The 23,841-nt window shown below is 34.9% G+C and overlaps 1 protein-coding gene across 1 annotated transcript; it reads left to right on the forward strand.

Moving 5' to 3' along the window:
- Window positions 1–5,214: 5,214 nt before the first annotated feature.
- On the forward strand, window positions 5,215–5,961 carry LOC129869777 (uncharacterized). Its single transcript, XM_055944393.1, has one exon. The coding sequence runs from the start codon at window positions 5,215–5,217 to the stop codon at window positions 5,959–5,961; it is 747 nt and encodes a 248-aa protein (XP_055800368.1).
- The last annotated feature ends 17,880 nt before the right edge of the window (window positions 5,962–23,841 follow it).

Here is a 23,841-nt window from a genome sequence, read left to right on the forward strand (position 1 = left end):
AAGCATCGAAGAGAGGGGCAACCCCTACTGGAGGAATGTACTCAACAAACAAGTTCACCCTCTAAGGAAAGAAATGAGTCATAATTTATTTCAAAATTTGAAGGAAAGTATGATTGTCTCAATTGCACAAGTATTGCCATCACTTTGGAGTCCTTTAAAGGCAATACACAAGTTGATAAGATAAAAGGGTGTTTTGATCCAAAGGTCTTCGCACTACTTGAAAAATTAGGTTACGACTTCTCAAATCTTATTAGATTAGGAGAGCTCAAAGATGAAGTGACTGGTACATGGAATTACAGAGTCCCAAATGATGTTGAGAAAGCAAGGGCATTATGTCGCCACTTCAAAATTTGGGATTGGATTCAGCTTAGTAGAGCCTCTACGGATTTCATCTAAGAAGGAAATGGTTTCATCACACCATACCTCAATAGAAAAGAAAGATAAAGTTAAGGACAAGAAAACACAACAACGAACTTTAGTGTTTGACCATGTAGAAAGATCGACGACTCGCGTCTCTATATTTGAAATATTGGGATGCAATGATGAAAGTGAATTTTTTAAGCATATAGAAGGAGATGTCACCGCCTTAAAGACCTTCGTCTTTCATCGCTTGGGAACTACAAAGAATTCATTATCAAGAAAGATGGTGGAGCATGAAAAGCAAGACTTTTGTGAAGGAAGTGATGACAAAGAGATCCGTAGTGTTGTTCCATCACGTATGAAGAGGAAGGTTGATTTATCAATCACCACTGAGGGATCATTGAAGGTGAAAAGAAGCACCATTGTTTTCACCAACCAATTTCGTGGGAGAACAAAGGAGAAACAAGAAGTAGACATCACAACGTCCTTTGAAGAAACCCAGAGGAAAGATTCAAACTTTGTGCAGGCATCATATAACGTAATAATAGAAGATAGTCCATGTCACACCCCGATCTTAATAGGGTGTGATGGGCACCCGACCCTATGCTCGGAGCCAAGCGAACCCGTTACCTCATATTACATACTTAATCTATTTAGACTTGTACATCAAAAGAAATGAAAAAAAACATAGCTAAGCTTTGCGAATCTTGCTTTTCAAAATCTATCATCCTATAAAACTCGTGACATACGACATAATAACATATTGGCTGGTAACACCGCTTACAAAGATGACACTCTATACCCACGACTCTGTCTGCAAAGTCTCTAACTTCGAATGAAACACCATAACGCATATACTCTGACTAAGCAGCACTCTAGGAACAAGTGGAGTTGCTAACCCCGCTGGAACATCTTCTATAATAGCTTCTACTCGTCAGGGTATACCTGCGCGGCATCAAACGCAACCACCGAAGAAAAGGGGGTCAGTACGAGTAATATACCGAGTATGTAAGGCATGAAAATCAGCATAACAAAGAACATAAGGTATGAACAACCATATCATAGAATCATAGAACATATAGTGAGATAAGAGAGTAACATGTACATATGAGTGCCTTTTAGGCCGGATGCCATGCATGCTTGTCTTTTCCTTTAAAAACATTTCTTTTTCATATCCATAGAAAATAGAACATGTCATAACGCCCACATATGTCCCGCGTTCGGGCATCCTGCGTCCAGGATGAAAATTACGCCAACTGATCAGGTGGCAATGCGTCTATAGCGCCACATATGAACCTTCCCCATATCCCCTATATACATATACATATACATATACATATACATATAGACAACATGCAGGAGAGCTCAACGAAAGTCATGTATTTATCGGAGTGACGGAAGGTCGGTAACCTCCTATTGTATTATAGACTAACCATGGTCGCTTTGTCTCACCTTGAAGGAATAATTATTATAAGATGAGACTATCCACGAAGGATAATATTAAGAGAACGCAGAATAAGGTCACAATCTCGTAAGGCGCCAAATCGTATACATGTGCACATAGGACCAATTTTCAAGACTCGTAGAATAATCGGAATGAGTTATGATTCAAAAACATCAAGACAAGAGTCATGTCAAGTACCTTTCAAAAATTACCATGGATTATATCAAAATAAAACTTTTGGAATCATATACACGTATCTTAGCACGAGAAAATATCCTTTGGAAACTCAAGAAAATTGGTCATCCTAGTGGCTCTACGAATAGGACTTCCTTGAAATTGTATAAAATGTCATATACTTGTTTCATAAAACTCATGCCAAAAGAAAGAGTAGCTCTATATACTTATGTCAAAACATGCCAAGAGAAAGAAGAGTAAACCTTACATACATGAAGCCGTTCTTATCATAGCCATCATAGACATATTCTCATCCTCGACATCATTAATGTCGTTGTAAAACATATCCATCGTTATTATCATAAAAGCTTGTAATACTGTAAACCTTTGTTTTGAGAAACTATAGACATTTTGAAAAATATTGACTGGTTATAGGAAAAGTAGTCATTTCCTTGGGACCATTGACACCTAACTTTTGAAAACAAAGAAAATATGAAAGCACTTATGAAATCATAACATCGGAATCATGCCTTTAAAGAAAAGGGTAAGCCTTACATACCTTGTCTGCTTTCTTAGTCAATCCCACTTAAATCTTGGCCTTCCCAAAAATCTATAACAATGTTAACGAATGCAAACATTAGCTGTAGATATCCAAGATTCCCATCCTAAATTAATATTTTTTCTATCAAAATTTCGGCAGCACTTCCCCTGTAAATACACCATCCCCGAAAATCTAACTCGGTCAATTTTATCAACAACAATCCGAGAATTCAACTCGGTCACATTACCAACAACAATACCAAATAAATATACTACTTCCTCCAAGACCTTCCAACTCCAATAAGAACAATAACAATCCAATCCCTTCTTTCAAATTCAATTACGACAACCCAATAATTTACACACTAACCACATCATACTAACAACATTAGCTTCCATATATGCAAGAAGATTATATTAACTTTACAAACTTTTAAAACAAGTCTCTAACTACTACAACTTTATAAGGATCCTTAAGCTTTTATTAGCAACATAGAATCCATAACAACAACTAAAACACGAAATAGAATCAATTCATCATAACTTGTCAAACCACCCCCATATTTGGCCACACCACTACATGCATATTTTCATGAATTTTCATCCATTTCTATACCTTACAACAACAACCACATACTACATAAAATTAATCCATTCTTTCTACACAACATCACACATACACGGCCAACACCCACACACTTATTTCCATATACTTCATCTATTTCTTCACTCTACAACATATACCAATCATTCATAACATATAAAGAAGATTGAAACCTTACCTTTTCCACTTAGTTCTTCAACTTGGCTAGAATTGTGCCTTGCAAGAATGAATGGTTTTCTTGCTCCAACAACTACTCCACTTTGTTAAGGACCCTCCCATTTAGTTGTTTGTCTAAGAAAGAATAATTTTTGGTGAGAATTTTTCCAAAATTCTTGCCTATTAGAACATGGCCAAATGGCCCTTTTTATTTTCTCCCTTTCTTCTTTCTCTCCAAGCTTCTTGAAGCTTCTAGGAATTAAAAAAATCAAGATGACTAATAAGTCATTCTTTTGGGCCTTTTTCTTTTTCTTTTTTTTTTTTCTTCTTTTTTTTATCCATATGGGATTTGGCCCATCACTATGGATGGCCACCTAGGCCCAAGTGATCAAGCCCATTTTTTTTTATTTTTTTTTTGCACTTCATGAAAATTTTATTTTCTAATTTCCAAATTTGCCCCTTATCTTCCTCCATATTTTCATGAGTCATATTGCGAATTTCTCTTTTTTTTTGCTCCTAGCCATTCTTGATATTTTCATTCATAATTTTCATAAGCAACTTGTGTGCTAAACAAAATAAAATATGGCCTTGTTTTAAACTTTCCACGGTTTTTCTCGAATTATCCAAAAATATCAAAATGCGGGATATAACAGTCCATGCCTTGATAATGTGAATGATAGTGTTCAAGAGGCTCCACCTGAACTCAAAGATGGCATACAATCAACTGTAGATGAACTTAAGGAGTTAAATCTGGGCACTTTGGAAGATCCACGTTCAACCTTCGTTAGTGCACTACTTACACCTCAAGAAAAAGGAGAATATGCCAAGTTATTGACCGAATACAAAGACATGTTTGCTTGGTCACACAAAGAAATTTCAAGCCTTAGTCCTAAGGTAGCTATTCATCATTTCAGGATCAAAAATAGAGAACGTCCTATAAAGCAGTCACAACACATGTTTCGCCCTGAATTGGTAACACAGATTGAAGCTGAAGTCAACAAGCTCATTGAGGCTGGATTTATTCGAGAGTGAAGTATCTATCATGGATCTCAAACATTGTACCGGTAAAGAAAAAGAATGGTCATATACGTGTTTGTGTAGATTTTTGAGACTTAAATAAAGCGTGTCCAAAGGATAACTTTATGTTGCTCATCATTGAACTCATGGTAGACGCTATGACTGGGAATGAAGATATATCATTTATTGATGGGTCATATGGGTATAATCAAATTAGAATGTCTCCAAAAGATGAAGAATGCACTGCCTTTCAGACTCCAAAAGGAATATATTGTTATAAGGTAATACCTTTCAGTCTAAAAAATGATGGTGCCACCTACCAACGTGCGATGCAATACATTTTTGATGACATGATTCATAAGAGGTTGGAATATTACGTTGATGACTTAGTAGTAAAGACAAGGCATAGGCATAACCATCTTGAAGACTTTCGAATTATCTTCGAATAGTTAAGAAAGTTTGACTTGAAGATGACTCCACTCAAATTCGCATTTGGAGTTACTTCTAGAAAGTTTCTTGGCTTCATTGTACGCTACCGTGGAATTACAAAAAAATGTCTACTCTAAAAAATTTGAGAGAGCTTCGCAGTTTACAAGGAAATTTGGCATTCATTCGAAGGTTTGTCTCCAACTTGGCCGGACGATGCCAACCCTTCAATCATCTAATGAAGAAGGATGTCTCTTTTCACTAGGATCAATCATGTCAAAATGTTTTTGAGTGCATCAAAAGGTACTTGTCGAATCCACATGTTTTAGGGGAACCACCACCTGGGAGGCCATTGATACTTTATATCGCATCACAAGAGCGATCACTTGGGGGACTATTGGCTCAAGAGAATGAAGCAAAATAGGAGTAAGCATTGCACTACCTGAGTCGGACTTTGATAGGAGCTGAGTTGAACTACACACCCGTTGAGAAAATGTTCTTAGCATTGCTTTATGCGATAAAGAAATTAAGACACTATTTTGAGGCATATACCATTAAGCTAATTTCTCGAGCTGATCCTGTAAAGTTTGTAATGACTCAACCAGTTCTCTCTGGATGTATGGCAAGATGGTCTATATTGTTCAACCAATATGACATTGCATACAAACCTCAGAAGGCTGTAAAAGGGCAAGCACTCGCCAACTGTCTTGCTGATCACCCTCTTCCAGCAGAATGGGAGGTTTTAGATGAGTTCCCAAATGAAGATGCATTATACATTGAGGAACTATCAAGATGGACAATGCTTTTTGATGGGGCTGCATGTCGAGATGGTGTGGGGGCAGGAGTTATGCTAATATCCCCAGAAAGGTTGATCTTGCCATTTTTATTTACTCTTGGTGAAACTTGCTCCAATAATGTCGCGGAATATCAAGCTCTAATTATTGGTCTTGAAATGACATCAAACATGAAGATCACACAATTGGATATTTATGGTGACTTTAAGCTAATCATCAATCAACTCTTGGGGAGTGGTGAGGTAAAGAAAGAAGATCTTTTTCCACATCATCAATATGCTGTCTATTTACTTGAAAGATTTGATCAAGTGTTCTTAAACCATGTTCCAAGAGAAGAACATCGCATGGCTGATGCTTTAGATAACTTGGCTACAACAATGGCATTTGGAGAGAAAGAATCAACAAAGGTGTGTGTGTCATCGATGGGTCATTCCTGGACGTCTTGATCTTCAAATCAATGAAAGCCACTATACATCCATTCAAGTTATTGAAGAAGAAGATTGGAGACAACCACTAATTGAATACCTCGAACATGGAAGATTGCCTAAAGATCCACGAAAAAAAAAAGCAGAAATCAAGAGAAGGGCACCGGTTCATTTTCTATGAAGGAATATTATTTCGTCGCTCATATGACGGACTATTCCTACGGTGTCTTGATAAAGAAGAAAATTGACAAAGAAAGGAAGAAGTACATTCTAGCACTTGCGAAGCACACCAATTAGGGCCTAAATTGCATTTTCGTAGCAAGAGGATGGGATACAACTGGCCGATAATGGTGATGGATTGTCTAGAGCATGCCAAAAGGTGTCAAGCATGTCAATTCCATGCCAATTACATACACCAACCCCCTAAGCCACTTCATCCAACCGTGGCTTCATGGACTTTTGATGCGTGGGGACTTGATGTCGTTGGGCCTCTTTCAAAGTCATCAAAAGGAAAGATGTACATCTTAGCAACCACTGATTACTTCTCGATGTGGGCTGAAGTTGTTCCGTTAAAGGAGGTGAAGAAGAAGAATGTTGTTGACTTTATCAAGTCAAACATAATCTTCAGGTATGGCATACCAAGATACATAATTAATGTTAATGGAATGCCTTTCGACAACAAGCTTATGAGGAGTTTGTGCAAAAAATTCAGTTTCCAGCAACACAAATCTTCAATGTACAATGCACCTGCCAATGGCCTTGCTGAAGCTTTTAACAAGATACTTGGTAACCTGTTGAAGAAAGTCGTTGCAAAGAATAAAAGAGACTGGCATGAGAAAATTGGTGAAGCTTTATGGGCATATCGAACAACCTACAGAACTACTACACAAGCGACTCCATACAATCTAGTATATGGCGTAGAAGCGGTCTTTCCATTGGAGTAACAAATTTCATCACTTAGAATCGCAATCCAAGAAGGACTTATGGCCGAAATCAACACTCAACTTCGTCTAGCAGAGTTGGAGGCATTGGATGAGAAAAGATTGGAAGCACAACAAAAGTTGGAATGCTATCAAGCCTGACTAGCAAGAGCTTTCAACAAGAAAGTGCGGCCACGATCATTTCAAGCAGGATACTTGGTCTTAGCTGTTCGAAGATCCATAATCCTCAACAGGCGCATGGGTGATACGTTCACATCAAAATGGGATGGTCCATACATCGTGAAGGAAGCATATACGAATGGTGCATATAAAATTGTTGATAAAAATGACTTAAGAGTTGGTCCAATCAACGGCAAATTTCTGAAGCAGTACTTCCCATGAAGGTCGCCTATACTCCTGGCCCGCATGAGTTTAAACTGTGTATGGCTCAAAAAAAAGGCGGTCCTCTAGGTTGAAAACCTCGAAAAAGACGATCTAGGCAAAAAAAAAAAGACTACTCATCTTTCTCAGTCATAGGAGTTAAAAAAAAAAAGGTGCGCCCTTAGTTGATCATCACAATAGTTCTTTGAAGTGTAATAGTTAGTGTATGAGTTAGATATCCCTTCTTCGAATTATGAATTTTCTACCACGGCCACGTAAAGCTGAAGAACCAAGCACGGCAGAATGGTGAGCTGACTTCAAAACGAAATATCTACTAATCCACAAGTCCTATGGCTGTGATTTTAACATATATTGTAGTGATTGGAGTCTTATTTACAACTAAATAAGAATATCATGATTCCGACAATCCTACGCCGAGTTATGAATTTTCTACAACGGCCGCTCAAAGCTGCTAAACGGGCATATTTGATTTTGAATTCAACTTCAGAAATTGATTCCGGACAATCCAGAAGGAATTTAGCAACAAATTTTTGATATGTTTCAGATATTTGAGTTATGATTCCTTGAGATTAAGAATCTCTCAATTCCAACGCTCCTAACTCGAGATATGAAGTTTTCGACCAAAGCGCACAAAGCGGTCAAGTGAACCTATCAAGATTTGGAAGCTAATTTTAGAAATTGATTCCGGTCAATCCAGGAGGAATTTAGTGACAAAATTTTTAGATGTTTCAGATATTTGAGTTTTTATTCATTGAGACTAAGAATCTCGCAATTCCAACGTACCTAGCTCGAGATATGAATTTTTCAGCGAGAGCGCACAAAGTTGTGAAACGAGCCTATCCTATTTCGAAGTTAACTTCAGACATTGATTCCGGTCAATCCAAGAGGAATTAAATTATGTATTTTTGATATATTGCAGATATGCAAGTTCTATTTCTGTAGGATCAAGCGTCTCACAATTCTATCGCTCCCACAATAGAAAGTAAATATTCTTGTGAAGATATGCAGAGTAGGAAGTCATCGAGGCTGGAAGGATAGGACACTCCATGTACTTCTTCGCCATGTTTCTAGAAGAGATTGTGTTCATGCTAAAATCGAAGGTTCGGGCGCACCATAAAATCTATGCCAAATCTGGATAGCTAAAACTCTCCATCCGCTTCTTTCACCAATGTCGCAAGGATGAGATGCATCAAGTACTTGCTCGCCGAGGTTGGAGAGGGCTACACCAAGAGTTTCTCACGCCATGTGCTTTCTTGCCGAGGATGTAAAAGAGGTACTCCAAGTGTCTCTCTTCTTAAAGCTGCAAAGAAAGATATGATGATAACTTGCTCGTCAAGGGTAAAAATGGGCTACTCAAAAGTTAATCGTAAAAGGCATCAATGAAAAGGGAGGCTGGAAGTTGTCACCACCATTGTCGCAAGGAAGGTGGACTCTACAAGTAGTCATTCGCCAAGGCTATAGTGAAAATTGAAGTAGCAAATCGTTTTAACGAACGCCGCAATGAGGGTGGAAGGTGAATTACCAAGTGATTATTTGTCGAATCCTCATTTGGAAAGGTAGATGTCGTGCTAAATTGATATGCACCAAAGTTTGATCAGAAAGAAAGTAGAGTACAAGAATAATTCAACGTCGATCATAAGGACATCATTTATACCTTCCCGTATGATAGAAACACCAGTTACACTCCTTGGTGAACATGCAAATTAGAAGGAAAAAAAAGAGAAGGGTGACTGTTAAAAAAATGGTCTTGTAGTTGCTATCCACGACTTCCGCCATCAGTTCAATTCTATCGTGGTTCACAATACTTATTGCTCCAACATCAAGGGAAAGCCTCTTTCTTAGTGAATATATATTTGGAACTTCTATTACTATTGCATAATCCTGACAACGTCATTGTCATTGATTTGGTTAGCATCCGTCTCAAGCTTATTGTGACCAAGTCCGAATCCGACAGTTTGTAGCTCGGAGCCTCTGACTTCTTTGTGAATCATCGATGTGGAAAATAGCTCAATATTAACTAGGTATCATGCTATTGTTAATCTGCAAAAAAATAAAAAAGAGGACAAAAAAAAAGATTTGCGACTCCTTGTCGAACACCACAGCCGTGTCATTTTCGACACCATCTTAACATCTTGTCGACTTGATTGTTTCCAATAAACTAGGCTGGGTCATTTGAATGACGAATACTCAACACACCCTCTTCTTATCGTCTTCAGAGATGAGACATCCAACAACAATGACGAATACCAGCCCGTTTTGGTTCTCAATTCTCAGCCAGAACCCAGTCAACGAGCTCAAAACTCCAAGCTCAAGTGAATAATAACTAAAAACGCATCCAGATCTGTCCGGATTTGCAATTTTGCCCGTGATTGGCTTGGTTTTTTCGGTAAATTTTATCTTTCCAAATCAACTTATTGATCTTTTGTTCTATTTTGGGTGTTGTATTACTATTTTTGTGCTAGATTGCAACTGTTTGTGTTAGTCTTTGTTTGTTTTACGTCATTTCTAATTTTTATTTTTGGCTCACTTGTTCATTTTTTCGATCATCATTAAAGAATTCATTCCATCATGTGGTGTTCTTTTACAGTTTTTTGGATTGTGTTCTCACAATACTTTCTTTTTTGTTTACTTTGTGTAACGGACAAGACATTACATTTTTTGGATTGTGTTCTCACAATACTTTTTTTTTTGTTTACTTTGTATAACGGACAAGACATTACAATGTTTTTCTATTATATTGATTATTATATTTATTTACTTCATTATTCGTAATTATTCTATTTTATTTGTATATGGTTACCTTGATTCATTTGAGCTAATCTCATGCATTTTTGAAGAATTTTCCAGTAAGCTACATTGTTATTTTGTGGTTATTTTTTGGTTACTGTTCGTTGGTTATTGTGTATTTTTTAAAGTTATTCTTCTTGGTTTTATATGATTTTGTGTTTTGAAAATATCATATTAAATTGGCAACTGAAAAATTCTCTCTATCGATTTTCGAGACCTCCCAATTTTAGAAAATTTTACTTTTAAGTTCATATTCATTACAAGTTAGAATTGGTCGATGAAGAAATTACAGTCGATTTTCAAGGTCTCCCATGTATATGAGATGAATTTTATTTTTGAGTTATTATTTCTTTCCTTTATTTGGATTCACATTTATCCATTACTAATTCTTTTACTAAGTGTCTTTACAGATACTTAGAGCTGCTTCCCAAGAAAGCTATTCGAACGAAGTTCGAATAATATTTTTGATTCATTATTATGTATATTATCGATGTTAAGCAAATATTAAGCCGCTTCTTATAGTATTGCTTTACTTTATTTTTGTGTATATTTCATGTTCATTATACTTGTTATATTATTTATCTCCTCCTCAATTTGAGAAAATGAGTTCAATCGGGACCCACAATTAAGGATTCTGAAGGGTACTATTATCTTCACTTCGGAATAACTTTAACCCTTATCTAGAATTTATTGATTTCGTAGATATATTTTAAAATAATTAATTAGTTTCTTAATTATCCTATAATTAGGTGGTGACTCCTTAAATGATTTTCTTTAAAATATTTTTAAACAATTTAATCGATATTTTATGAGTCGCATGATGTTGCGCCTTATTTGCAAAAATAGGGATGTCAATAGAATGAAGATTCTACTAGAGAAATAGAGGTTCTTACCATTATGGGTTCATTTTTTAAATTGAGGAGGATATTCTTATATTTGATTATGTCATTTATTGTCACGCCCCGAGAGGATAGCCGAGGCATGGCCGGCACTCAAAAATCATCTCTGGCCTCCGAAAGAATCACTTGGTCTCATCACTCATTCGTTCATCAGCGGAAGACTTAAGTAAAAATAAAAATACTTATTTGGCTCTCCATCATCTACATCAAAGGAAAGAAATAACCCTTAGAAGAAGTAGTTTCAAAGGTAAACTACTCCAATTACATCATCAAACTCTGTCTACGAAGCTTCAAACACTATCAGACGGTGCCAATGACATGTCCATGGCTACCTCAAAAGAAATATAATACTCAACAATAATGAAAGGATAAAGAGTTCCTCCGAATACAACAAGGACTCATCAAATTGTTGGAAAGTAATGATCGTCAATGATGGGCGTGTTGATGATCTCTAACACATGTATCTGCACCATAAAACGATGCAGATTGAATGACATCAGTACATGGAATGTACGATTATTTAAATGGTATGAAAGTAAGGACAGATATCAAGATACTCCTCTCAATAAGACTCAACTCAGAACTCAACATCATCTCAACATCAATATGCAATGCAAGTTTAAAATAATAATAGGCAATGCTTATTCAGTTGGGAGTTTCTTTAACCGACAACCATCACTTATGAGATAGTGATGATACAATGAAGAGATGTCGTTGCCACATCCATCCAATACCTTGCCAGAGTAAAGAACATCACCATCTTGGGTCCAATCATCAAAGTCCTCTTTTTGGGACTTAAGAGGCAAAGCCTCCATCCTACGCTGGCTACGTAGTTCTGGGGTTTGAGTCAATTAAACTCTTACCCAACTCGGTGCTTAATACTACTCCCAAAATATGTTCTCATATTAACATCATCATCTAGTCTCATTGAACTTTAATTTATAAGATCAAACTCATCTCAACGCATCATTATCATCATTACCTCTTCATCAAACATTACACTTCAAAACATCATTTATATCAAAACGTCTTGCTCAAAACATCATTTAACTCAAAGAATCAAATTCATTTAAACTCTATGTTTTTGCTCTTTTAAAACTCAATAAAATACATATATAGTATTAATTCAAATCACTCTTTTTGTCAATGGTCATTACAAGCCAACTTCTTTACTCAAACACGCATAAAAATAAATACATAATCATGAACATCAAGGATTCATGGAAAAGTAGCCATAAACAACAATTCAAATAATATGAGAGATAAAAATAATAATAATCTCAATGATAAATATATCTAACTCAATAGAAGAAGAATTAACTCATTTAGAATTCAAGAATTAGGGTAAAACTCAACTATAACTCAATTACGATGAATTTAAATACTAGGCGTATGGACGAACTCAATTCAATGCTATGAATTGCCTTACATACCTAAAATCCGAATATTTTACTCCGAATTAAAGAACTCAATAAATACTCTTGAACCCCTAGCCTTATCTCTTGCTGGAGAGTTTTGTGCAATACCCGAATTATATGAATCACAAAATAATATTTCTACTGTACTAAAAACTAAAACTATATTTGAGAATAAGTAAAGAAATGTATAGAGAGAAGAGTTGCATGAGAAAGCTTGATAAATAAAATGAGGAAATAAGGTGAGTATTTATAGGTGTAAAGGAGGAATCTAACAATAAATAAAATAATTATAAAGAATGATCTTAAAAATTTAATGGAGGATTATGATGCCATGCTTGATGTCAAATGGAGGACTATTGATGTCATGGTGATGTCAAATAGATCTAGAACTTTCATTGTTGGTGAGATGAACCTTTCTTTAACGGAATATCATATTTTGGAGCTACGTTTGAACAAGATAACTTCCTAATTGGGATTTGGTGTCTTCGTATGAATTGTAGCTCTAGATGTCTACTTTCATGTCGCTCAAGAATCATCTGAATTGGATCATCCTACAGTGATATGTGATTTTTCTTCTACAAACTCTCCATTTAGTCATAGCACCATGTCTTACAAAAATTAATTTATTTGACCTACTTAGCCTTCGAATCTTAAGCTATGATCTTCATAAAAGTTCTAGATAACGATGTTAGGGTTATTCAAAAAATTTAATCACCTAACTTGGACCACCTATGAAAAGTTATGCCCAAAATACAGAAATAGTAACATTTTCGTCGACAATTGAAATACCACATACAACATTTTAGGGATGTTACATATACCTTTTATATTTTGTTACTTATTTTTAATTTATAAGTTTTTATATTGCTTATTTATTGATTTATTTATTTATTTATTTATTATCTGTTTAATTATATGTAAGCTATCATTGCATCATGAAATATTTTTCGCCATTCGATTTATTTTTTATTTTTAACTAAATAACCGGTATGAAGATCGCAACCATTGAATCCAAATTATTTATCAGGGTACCCTGATGAAGTGAGTTGACCTCGAGCGGTCAACCATCATTAACGTTTTCAGTCCGAGTAGTTTGCTTGGGTCACTGTTCCACTTTCAAATAAAGTCCACTCTTAGTCACCTAATGTAAAGTTGAAATCAAATCCCTTTGTTTAGCGCATTTGCCTAAGTTGGACCAATAGCATATTGGGTCCATTGGAAGACCACTTGCGTCTAATTGGCCCACAACAAAAAAGACAATCATTCAATTATTTGATGAATTTGAAGGATATATACGTCGAGTTGTATGGACCATTGTCCCTTGGGGTTGGAATTTTCAGTTTATTTTATTTTATTATAATTAAGGAAAGATCTTCATCTGAAAGGTATATGGAAGTTTCGAGAAGTCAAAGGAGAAATCTTCATGGCAACTTAGTTTAGTATTGCATCCTTGCGTGAGACTCATATTATTTTGTGTATCCCTCCACTTATTTCGTATCCTATTCAATTTATTCATACAATTTTGTATAAATATTTTTGGGGGCAATGAAATGTTTTACAAACGAGATACACATTCTTCAAACTTGAGGTTTACTTTTGGCTTAAAAGGTCACATGTATACTAGAACGCGTTATACATTATTTGTGTGTTGAAATATTTCAAAATATGGTTCACTCATGTTTATTTGATTTTGTATTTAATACATATGTTTTGCTTCAGACATGATTTATCCATTATCCCATTCCATTTTTTAAAAATATTTTGACATAAAAACTCAAAATTCGAGTCTTTCTAAAGTACCCCTCAAAGTTCATCCTCGCATATGATAAAATCATCCAAGTTCCATAATTCAATTCTTTCTTTTAGAAATAATCATTGGGTCATCGTTCAAATTCACGTTGACCTTGTTATTCTTAAAAATTATTTTTTCACACCAGTCACTGTCAAAGGTATCCAAATTTTTTAAAAATCAAATTCTAATTTTAGGGCTCCATTATTTTTAAAGAGATTTCCAAAATAAATCCAAAAAAGTCAGTTGGTACTATATCTTCAAACATTCATACCTTTTTTTATCACATAATTCACTTTGTTCAAAATCTCAGAATTTGAAATGATCAATTATTTTCAATTGATCAACTTTTTAGAGTGTCCAAATCTTCATATCTTGGATAAGTCTGTTTGAGCAAAATAAGTGTTACCTGTTTTATTTATTTTGTTTAACTTTTAAGATCAATGAACTGATGTTTTGGTTTTGAGTTTTCTTATTTCTCAAAAAAGTTGATTTAAATTGTTATCAAGTTTACTCACTTCAAATATCAAAGCAAGGTAGTTTCAAGTACCCAGTGCAGACCACTCATTGTCTGAGTTCATATCTCTATTGCCAGTCACAATCGTTGAAATTACGTTTGACCTGATTTCGTCTTCAACAAGATACGTAGGCACCATAAGGGCTCGATCATGTTTTTCATAAGCTTTTCATTCTTTTGCAATGAAAATTGAGCAAATGTTTTTGAGAGAGTCTAAAAAATTCCACAAGGAAGACATTTGCTACAAGATTTAATATAAAGTTCATTGAAGTTGAAATTGGGGCAGAATTTTGAGAAAAGTCCTCAAAAATTTCTTCAAGACTATACTATGACACTAGACTCTCGAGGCACCACTCTAAGTTTGTCTACGCCTTTGTATTAATTTTTGTAGATAATGTTAGATTCAATAGATATCTTTGATATTATTTTGACATTTTTAAAATTTGGGTAGTCCGCCCTTCAATGTGACTCATTAGTTTTTTTCATTCTTGTTATTTTTTCTTTTAAAAAATATTTGTTATTTAAAAACATATTATTTTGACATGTCTGCACGAACTACGCAAGTCTGATTTTCATCATATAGTGTGATACGTAGGTAACCCTTGTTGGGTTCGACTCCACTCAAAAAATAATGATGAAAAAAAAGATTTTGTTTATCATTTTTCATTTGGATAGTCTATCTTTCAATATGACATATCGAGTTGTCATTTCAGTCATAATTTCTTTCAAAACTGCATTGTTTTGAAACATATATTTTATGCCACATCTACACGAACGGAGGCAACTCTTCTTGGTTCGGTATTTTTTTTCAATATTTTCTTAAAATAATAATAAAAAATATTATGTACATATTTTAAGAGTCTTATCTTCAACTTGGTTGGGATCAATAAAGTTATGTAATACCGTGTAATGTTCTAGCTTAGATTATTTCGTGAACCAAAGAAATATTTTCAAAAATAGGATATGTGGAGCAGGTCCAGGTCGCGGACTTGGGAACATAATTTTGATTCGGGAAACTTTTGAGATAGTAGAGTCCGCGATGTCCCCGAGTCATGGAGTTCTGAAAATGAGATCTGGGGACCAAGTCCACGTCGCATATTTGGGGACCAAGTCCGCGATAGGCTTATTTTTTGTCTGAATTCATTTTTAATTAGGGGCACTTTAGACTTTTCACTACCTATTAGTTAATGAAGTTGAACATTTTTGGGATAAAATACTATTCTATCATCTACCCAAGAACCCCAATTATCCCTCATTCTTTCACAATTCATCAATTACAAAATTTCTCCCTCTACAAAGGCTCTCAAATCTCCATTGAAGACCAACCAACGAACCTCTCAAGTTTGTCTTCAAAATTCAAAATTTCTTCAAGATTCTTCTAATTTCTTATCCAAGATGTGTGGGTATCCATCCATGGGTCCCTTTCACCCATGGAGCCCAACCAATTTCTAAACTTTTTCAATCAATTCAAGTATGTATATTTCAATTACATGAATTATGATTTAAATTACTATTATGAACCTATTTCAATATGAATTAATGATTATTGCATGGAATTGAAGATTTTTCTATGAATCTTCTACATTACTTTTAGGGTTCATGACATGGATGAGGGATATTTTCAATCATACTTTCAATTGATATTATTTTCATGAATTATGTATGATTTAATATAAATTATATGATTATGCATGTTTTCAATTCAATTTCATGATTTCTAAGTTAATTAATTGTGAACCCATGCTTTCACCATAATTTCAAGTATAAGTCATGATTATTTCAAGTGTTCAAGAAAATTTTATGAAGAAGGGTGACTTAAGACCCTAATGATACTCCTTATGAAAGAAGATTCATAATAATGGAAGGCTTACACCCACATTACATGAATCACATGATAATGAGGTATTCTTATGAACAAGTTTTCTAAATTGGATTGGTAGATTTTGATTGCCTTTTCACATGATAAATTTATGATTTATGACAAGTATGATTTATGATGATGATATGTATTTCAAGGGATATTGACTTAGCACCGAGAGGACTTTGAGGTGGGGACTCGACCCAAGGGGTCCTTAGTAACAATCTCTAGTCCCTTAACTACGTTGACATCGTAGGTTTGGCTTTATGACCTAATTAGTAGATCCACATATAGCTCATGTTCATATTTATACGGAGTCTACCTTGGCAAGTAGTCTTTCTCTTCTCGGTGTGGGAGTTACATCGGATTCCATGTTATAGCTTGCATGGTCTTATTGTTGGTTACAGTTATATCCCACATATGTATGGTACCTTATGATGATTAACTTGACTAATCCTATTCTTTATTTTTACATGATAATCTTATGGTTTATTGTGCATTGATCCTTCTCATGTTTACTTATGCTTTTACTACCTCTCTTATCATACTATTTGAAATGATCATTTGCACAATATGGTTTTATCATGCATTACATTACCTATATACTTAGTACATTCAAACATACTAATGCATATTTCATTGCCTACATTATATCACAATGTAGGGACGGACGCTCCATCCTATTCTCGTGGCTAGTTGGTGATCTATCGAAGATTGTGTGGTGAGTTCTTATGCTTCGAGGGCAAGCCGAGTCTATTTTTTCTTCTCTTGTCATTCCTAGACTATATTGGTACATTAAGACTATTCCATGTTATGTCATTAATTTTCTTTGAGGGTGAGCTAGGAACATGTCCTAGTCCCCGCCTATGTTAGTTCATGTAGAGGCATGTTGGATATGTGTATGGAATCTATTTTGTCTTACTTCATTCTCGTTATACTATGCTCTTAGATTTCTTATAAGTTTCCAATTATTATTATCTTTTGTATGCTTATGATATGCTAAGAGACTTGATTAGAATTTCTTCGGGAATTCTAATCATCTAGGGCCTAGCTTGGATCGTGACAAGTTAGGAACATGTGAAATAGTTGATATGATGAAGAAGATTGACTTTGTGATAAATCATAAATTCTTTTGGTATCTCTCATTTGTACTTTTGTGGTGCTTGAAAATTCTCTTGTAGGCAAGATAAGAATAAAACCAACCTCATAGTTTCATGTGCATTGTGTGGTGAGCCTGATGGCATTAATCTCTAGTTTTCCTCACTTTGAGCCTGAACCTTTTTTTTGGACAATCATATTTTAGCCATTACCCTTTTGAGTGCTTACATGCACTATCCCTCTCTTGATCCAACCTTCTTGATCATACCAAAGACATGCAAATTATAGGAGAAAATCCAAGTTTGAAATTGTCAAAGGCAAAAAATGCAAAGTCTCCAAAGTCAAGAAAGCAGATATTACTTCTAGAGAGAAAAAAAAGTTGAAAGAAATAAGAAAAGAGAAAATATCCCTACAAGGTCAAGACAAGAAGAAAAATAATCCAAAAAAAAAGAAAACTTCAAAAGAAATAGATGAAAAGAGGAAAAGTTCCAACAAATAAGACTCAAAAGTAGTCAAAACAAAAGAAAGGGACAACAAAGAAGATTAGGCGTCAACGCGTATTAATTGTCAAAAACACAAATTCAATGTGGTGCTCGAGGAAGGACTAAGTCACTTTCATCCTAAATGAATATCCTATCCATTCCTAAACCTATATTACATGTCAATAACAAGCCCTACATGATCTCATTCCAAATATTTTCACATTAATAGACTTACATGAAGGCCAAACCAATAGTATCATAATTGCATGTGTTGAACATTCTTCTGAGTGTGAGTGTATTTTGCGAAATGTCCTTAAATCAAATACTTCACATGTGTGTGGAATATGACTTTCTTTATTGTGAGGGCACTTGACACATGAGGATTGCCATAATTCGAAATATTTGTTTGAAGAAAAATGAAAAAATCTTATTGATACTTAAAAATGTTTGAAGTACCACTTGAAGTTGTATGAATTACCATGAATTCAATCTCAGTTAGAAGAAAAGGAATGAGAGAAATTTCTATGTAATCCTAACTGTTGGGATAAATTGTGGTCAAGATTGGACTATCTCTTCACATTTTTTATTTTCTCAAAAAAATAAAAATGGGCAAGCACCCACTTTTTAATACCTTTTAAAGTGATTTTTGATAAAAAAAAATGCATTTTCTTTTTTAGGTTGTCTGTTTTAAAAAAATGTTATATTAGGTTATTTCCATTAGTGTGAGACACCTATTTTACTTCATTGGATCGTTCGTCTTAAAAATGTGACATATTTTTAAATTTCTAAGCTTTAAATATTGTAAGGAGTATCTTTTTTATTTTATTATGCTCATATTATACATGTATCTACTGATGATCTTATCTTGGATTTTGCAGTATTCCCCATTCATAGAACTGGAACTACATTTAACATGAATTCTAGCTCAACAAGATATGTAGGCGCCATAACGGCTCGGTCATGTATTCCGTAAAAATTTCATTTTCTATCATAATAACAACTGGGATAGAATTTTTGAGAATATCTCAAAAATTCACAACAAAGATGCTATCGCCAGCAAGTCAAAATTGGAGATCATGTCAGTATATGCAATTGAAGGAGAATTTTTGAGAAGATCTAAAAAATTCCACAAGAATGTCAAAATTTCTTATCAACAACTTGAGATTTGCCAAGAGATCTAACTGGGATAAATTATTTGAGAAAGACCTTAAAAATTCCATCAAGTACTGTTAGAAGCTTGATAGTCAACTTCAAATGATCTTCAGCATCGTCTGAAGTTCAAAGTTAACTTCAAAATCCCTAGGATCGTTAGAATGGAGCGAACACAAATTCAGAATGCAACCAACTGATACCTCATATAATTTTCCAACAAGATATGAGTCATAACACAAAGTGTTCAAGAGAAAAATATGATTGCTCACCTGTGTCAAAGTGATCAGGCACTTTGTACACATTCTCTTTTAAAGAATCTTTCCTTAAGATTTCTTGACTAAGTTGCTAGATAAGGTGACATTATGTGTATTTATTGTTCCTTTTTTAGTACAGGGACAAATAAAAGCATTAAGAGGGTGACACTTCCAAAAAATATGAGTCGTCCACCTCGTTATAGTTGGATATCATCGAATATTCTCTTCTTACAATTGGATAATCATCTAGACATCTACCTCGCTATAATTGAATTGTTATCAAGCCATTACATTTCATTTACTGAGAGGGCCAATGCATGCTGATCTCGTGGAAGAGAAACATCAGCATTTTCCAACGTTATTGACATTTGAAAGACATATATAATATACATCAAATATCAAAGAAGATTTGAAGTGTAACTTGTCAAAATATCCATTGTCATGCCTTAAATTAATGAGATGTTGGCATTTGAAGGATATTCGCCAGTCACGTTAATACCAAACATGGAAATATACAAAGACCATTGAGGCCACATCATTATCTTATCGATAGATCAACATATGCCCTGTCGATGGATTAACATATGTCCTACCGATAAATTAGTGTACATCCTACTGATGGACCAACATAGATTTTATCAATGGATCTACATTCATCCTACCAATGGACATGCATTTATATCCTACTGATGGATTATTTTTATTCATCCTACCGATGGACATGCGTTTATATCCTACTAAAGAATCAATATCATTATATCGATGGAACATTATTATCCTAACGATGGAGCAACTTACATCCTACCAATGGAACATAATTATCCTACCGATAGATCCTCATTCGTCCCACTGATAGACATGCATTTATATCCGACTAATTGATCTTCATACGTCCTACCGATGAATATGCATTTATATCCAACCAATGAGTCAGCATCATTCTACCGATGGAACGTTATTATCCTAACGATGGAGCAATATACATCCTACCAATGGAATATCATCATCCTGTCAATGGATCATTATCATCCTACCGATGGAATATCATCATCCTGTCGATGGATCATTATCATCCTATCGATGAAATATTATTATCCTAATCATCCTACCGATGGAACATGATCGTTCTATCAATGGAGCATCATCATCCTACTGATGGATCAATCATACCTTGCTGATGAATCAGCATATCCTATTAATGGATCTTCATTCGTCTTATTGATGGACATATATTTATTTTGTCAAGTATCCTATCAATGGATCTTTGTGCGTCTTACTATGGACATGCATTTATATTCTACTAATGGATCATCTTCATTCGTCCTGCCGATGGACATGCATTTATATCCTATTGATGAATCATCTTCATTCGTCCTACCAATGGATATGCATTTATATCCTACTAATGGATCATCTTTATTTATACTACCGATGAACATGCATTTATATTTTACCAATGGATCATCTTCATTTGTCCTACCAATTGACATGCATTTATATTCTATCGATGGATCATTCTCATATGTCCTACCAATGGACATGCATTCATTTTTCCAAATATCATGTCAACGGATTCTCATGTGTCCTACCAACAGACATGCATTCCTTTGGTCAAATGTCTTAGAAATGGATTCTTATTTGTCCTATCAATTGACTGACAATTATTTTACCACCACACTCATATCCCGCTAATGGATATTATTTGTCCTTTCAACAGACTAACACCACACTTCAACAATCAGATGAAGGTTATCGACGTGCATGAATTTTGAAATAAAAATGACTTTAAAGCACCAAGATAACAACGTAGCCACAAAAACATGCTAAGAAGATGACAGAAAGTATCGTAAAAGATGCTACCTTTTTCTTTAATTTTATTTCTACTAGTGAGTTTTATCTTAGTTTTTTTTTCGAGAACATCGAAGAGGATGGAATCTTAGTTTAACCACATGTGTGGGCTATGTCAACAAAGACGCAACAAAACGTGGAACTTTCAATCAAACCACGCCCTTATTTGAAGGTCATGAATTCGACCAAAATTGGATTTACCAATTTTCTTTGTCAATGACCTCTTTCATCAATCCTATTCAAAGAAAGGAACATGTAACACCCCAATTTTCTTTTTATGGTTTTTCTAAAGGATTGTCAGGTGATCCACGTTATCTATGAAGTTCTATGTAAGCTATTGATTGGGATGTCTTACGTAACAAAGCTACTTGGGTACACATCAAGCTTAGGTAGCAAGGATTACATAGGTTTCTAAAGTAAGACGGAATTACGAACCCACGGAAGAGGGAAAAAGAGGCATACCACCTACTTAAAACAAGTAGGTGACGCACCTACTTGGGGTGGACCCCACGCTGCCATGTGGCAACTTTAGATTGGGAGCATGGATGAGGTGGCACCCTAGGGGCTGGACATGTATCACCCCTAGGGGCTGCCACATGTCACACTTTAAGGAAGCATATATATACATGTTAAGATGACTAAGAAGTCATTTTTCAGCCTTACACTTAGAAATTTGAGAGGAAAAACTTAGAGAATAAGAGAGAGTACCTACAACAGCAACAAGGAAGAAAGGTAAGCCCTCCGATTTCGTTCCATCAATTATTTTTCTAAGGTATTCTTCGATCAAATGGAGGTATTTAATAACGTAAAATTTATATTTGGGGCAGCGAGGAGGTTCTTGTTCTTGGTAACAAACCCATTTTTGGATATGACTGCGTTAGTAATATTAGTATAACTCCTTGTGTAAAGCTTCATTTTGAGTAATTCAAGATGTTTTGGAAAGATATTTCATAGGGATATAACTTTTATTTAGGTTCAAAAATCTAGTTTTTCTTTTATCTGCTCGAAAAAGGGTGATGAAGTATAGGGGAGGTGCTGCCCAGATTTTATTTTGTAAATCCTATATGGACAGCTGTTGGTATTTTGGGCATATCATTTTGTACATAATTGTTGTAGGGGTGATTCAAAATTGTATGCGACCCTAAGACACATTTCTATAACTTTCATTAAGGCCACAAATCCTATTTCCCCCATTTACCCCTTCAAAACTGAGCAACAATACAAGACAGTAGGCTGTCCAGAATTCCGATTTGAATAGTTTGGGCTAATTTTTATTAATTTCATGTTTAGTTTCGATATGATGAGACTCTTAAACTTAAGTAGATATTTGATTGTATATTTAAGGTGTATATGTGCTTATACAAGCTAAGAGGTATTGTTTGATAAAGTGGATTTTGGTTGGTCAATAGCGGAGAGAAAGTGAGCTCCCTAAGTCGTGGTAGAACCTATTATATGCTAAAACGCCAAGGTTCGTGTATAAAATTGAACTTAAATATTTTATTTTTCTGAAATTTGAAGTATTTTGATGGGTTGTGTCCTTGCTCCTTGTTTTGTATTTTGGTATGATATTATCTCAAGTATTGTAAAAAAATTTCTAAACCACCCGCTTGTACGAATTGCTTGATTATTTTGCACTCTTGATGAGACTTTGTCCTTCTTGTTACGGTGACTTGTCATCGATATTGGCATGCCTCTCGATTCGAATCTTGCCCATCTTAACTTTGGATTTATATTTTATCTTGATGATGGGATTTTCGTCCATTTTCGAGTACGAGTGGAAAGCCACTTTCAACATGGTTCTTAATTTTCTTGATATTGGGTGACGACCCTTCTTGATTTCGGGGCTTCGGTTCGTTTTGATATTGATTGTGCTTAGTGTGAAGGCATGACGTACCTATTGGGCGAAATTGATTATTTGATAACTCTTTCGAATTGAATTATAAGTTTCTTGATACTTGAGCCTTCGAATATTGATATTGATTTTGAAACTCTTCAAGGTTTGTATTCGATACTTTGATATACTTGTTCACTTGGGCTTATTTTTACCTTATTGAGCCACCTGCGATGAACCAGGGAGTTGAAGAATTTAATTGCTCCAAGCCCAAAAATTTTACACCACTAAGCTTTATGCTTAGCGATAGTTGTTTTCTATCGTAGATAATGTGCGGGACGAGGTATGAAGATGGCCATTTGGAGTAGAATTTTTGTAGCCCTTGTGAAGATCACATCTACATATGCATCTAGTTTTTGTAAATATGTTGGGGGACTTGTACATGATACATGTGGCTTATGAAAACAAAACTATATGCTTGTAACTTGAACAGGGTGACTAGTTTTGTTATTTTGAAGTGTGCTTTTAACTCAAGTCATGCATGTACTGCATTTATATGTTGCCTTGTTATTTTGCACAAAGAAAGATAATAGTTTTGTAATAACTACTGGTTCGAGTTTTGTGTATTTTATGGACCCGCAATGGT

The sequence above is a fragment of the Solanum dulcamara genome, chromosome 10 (genome assembly GCF_947179165.1).
Source record: "Solanum dulcamara chromosome 10, daSolDulc1.2, whole genome shotgun sequence".
In the NCBI taxonomy this organism is placed as follows: domain Eukaryota; kingdom Viridiplantae; phylum Streptophyta; class Magnoliopsida; order Solanales; family Solanaceae; genus Solanum; species Solanum dulcamara.

Coding starts and splice junctions, on each gene's coding strand:
- LOC129869777 (XM_055944393.1), top strand. CDS start 5,215: ATGTTCTTAGCATTGCTTTATGCGATAAAGAAATTAAGACACTATTTT.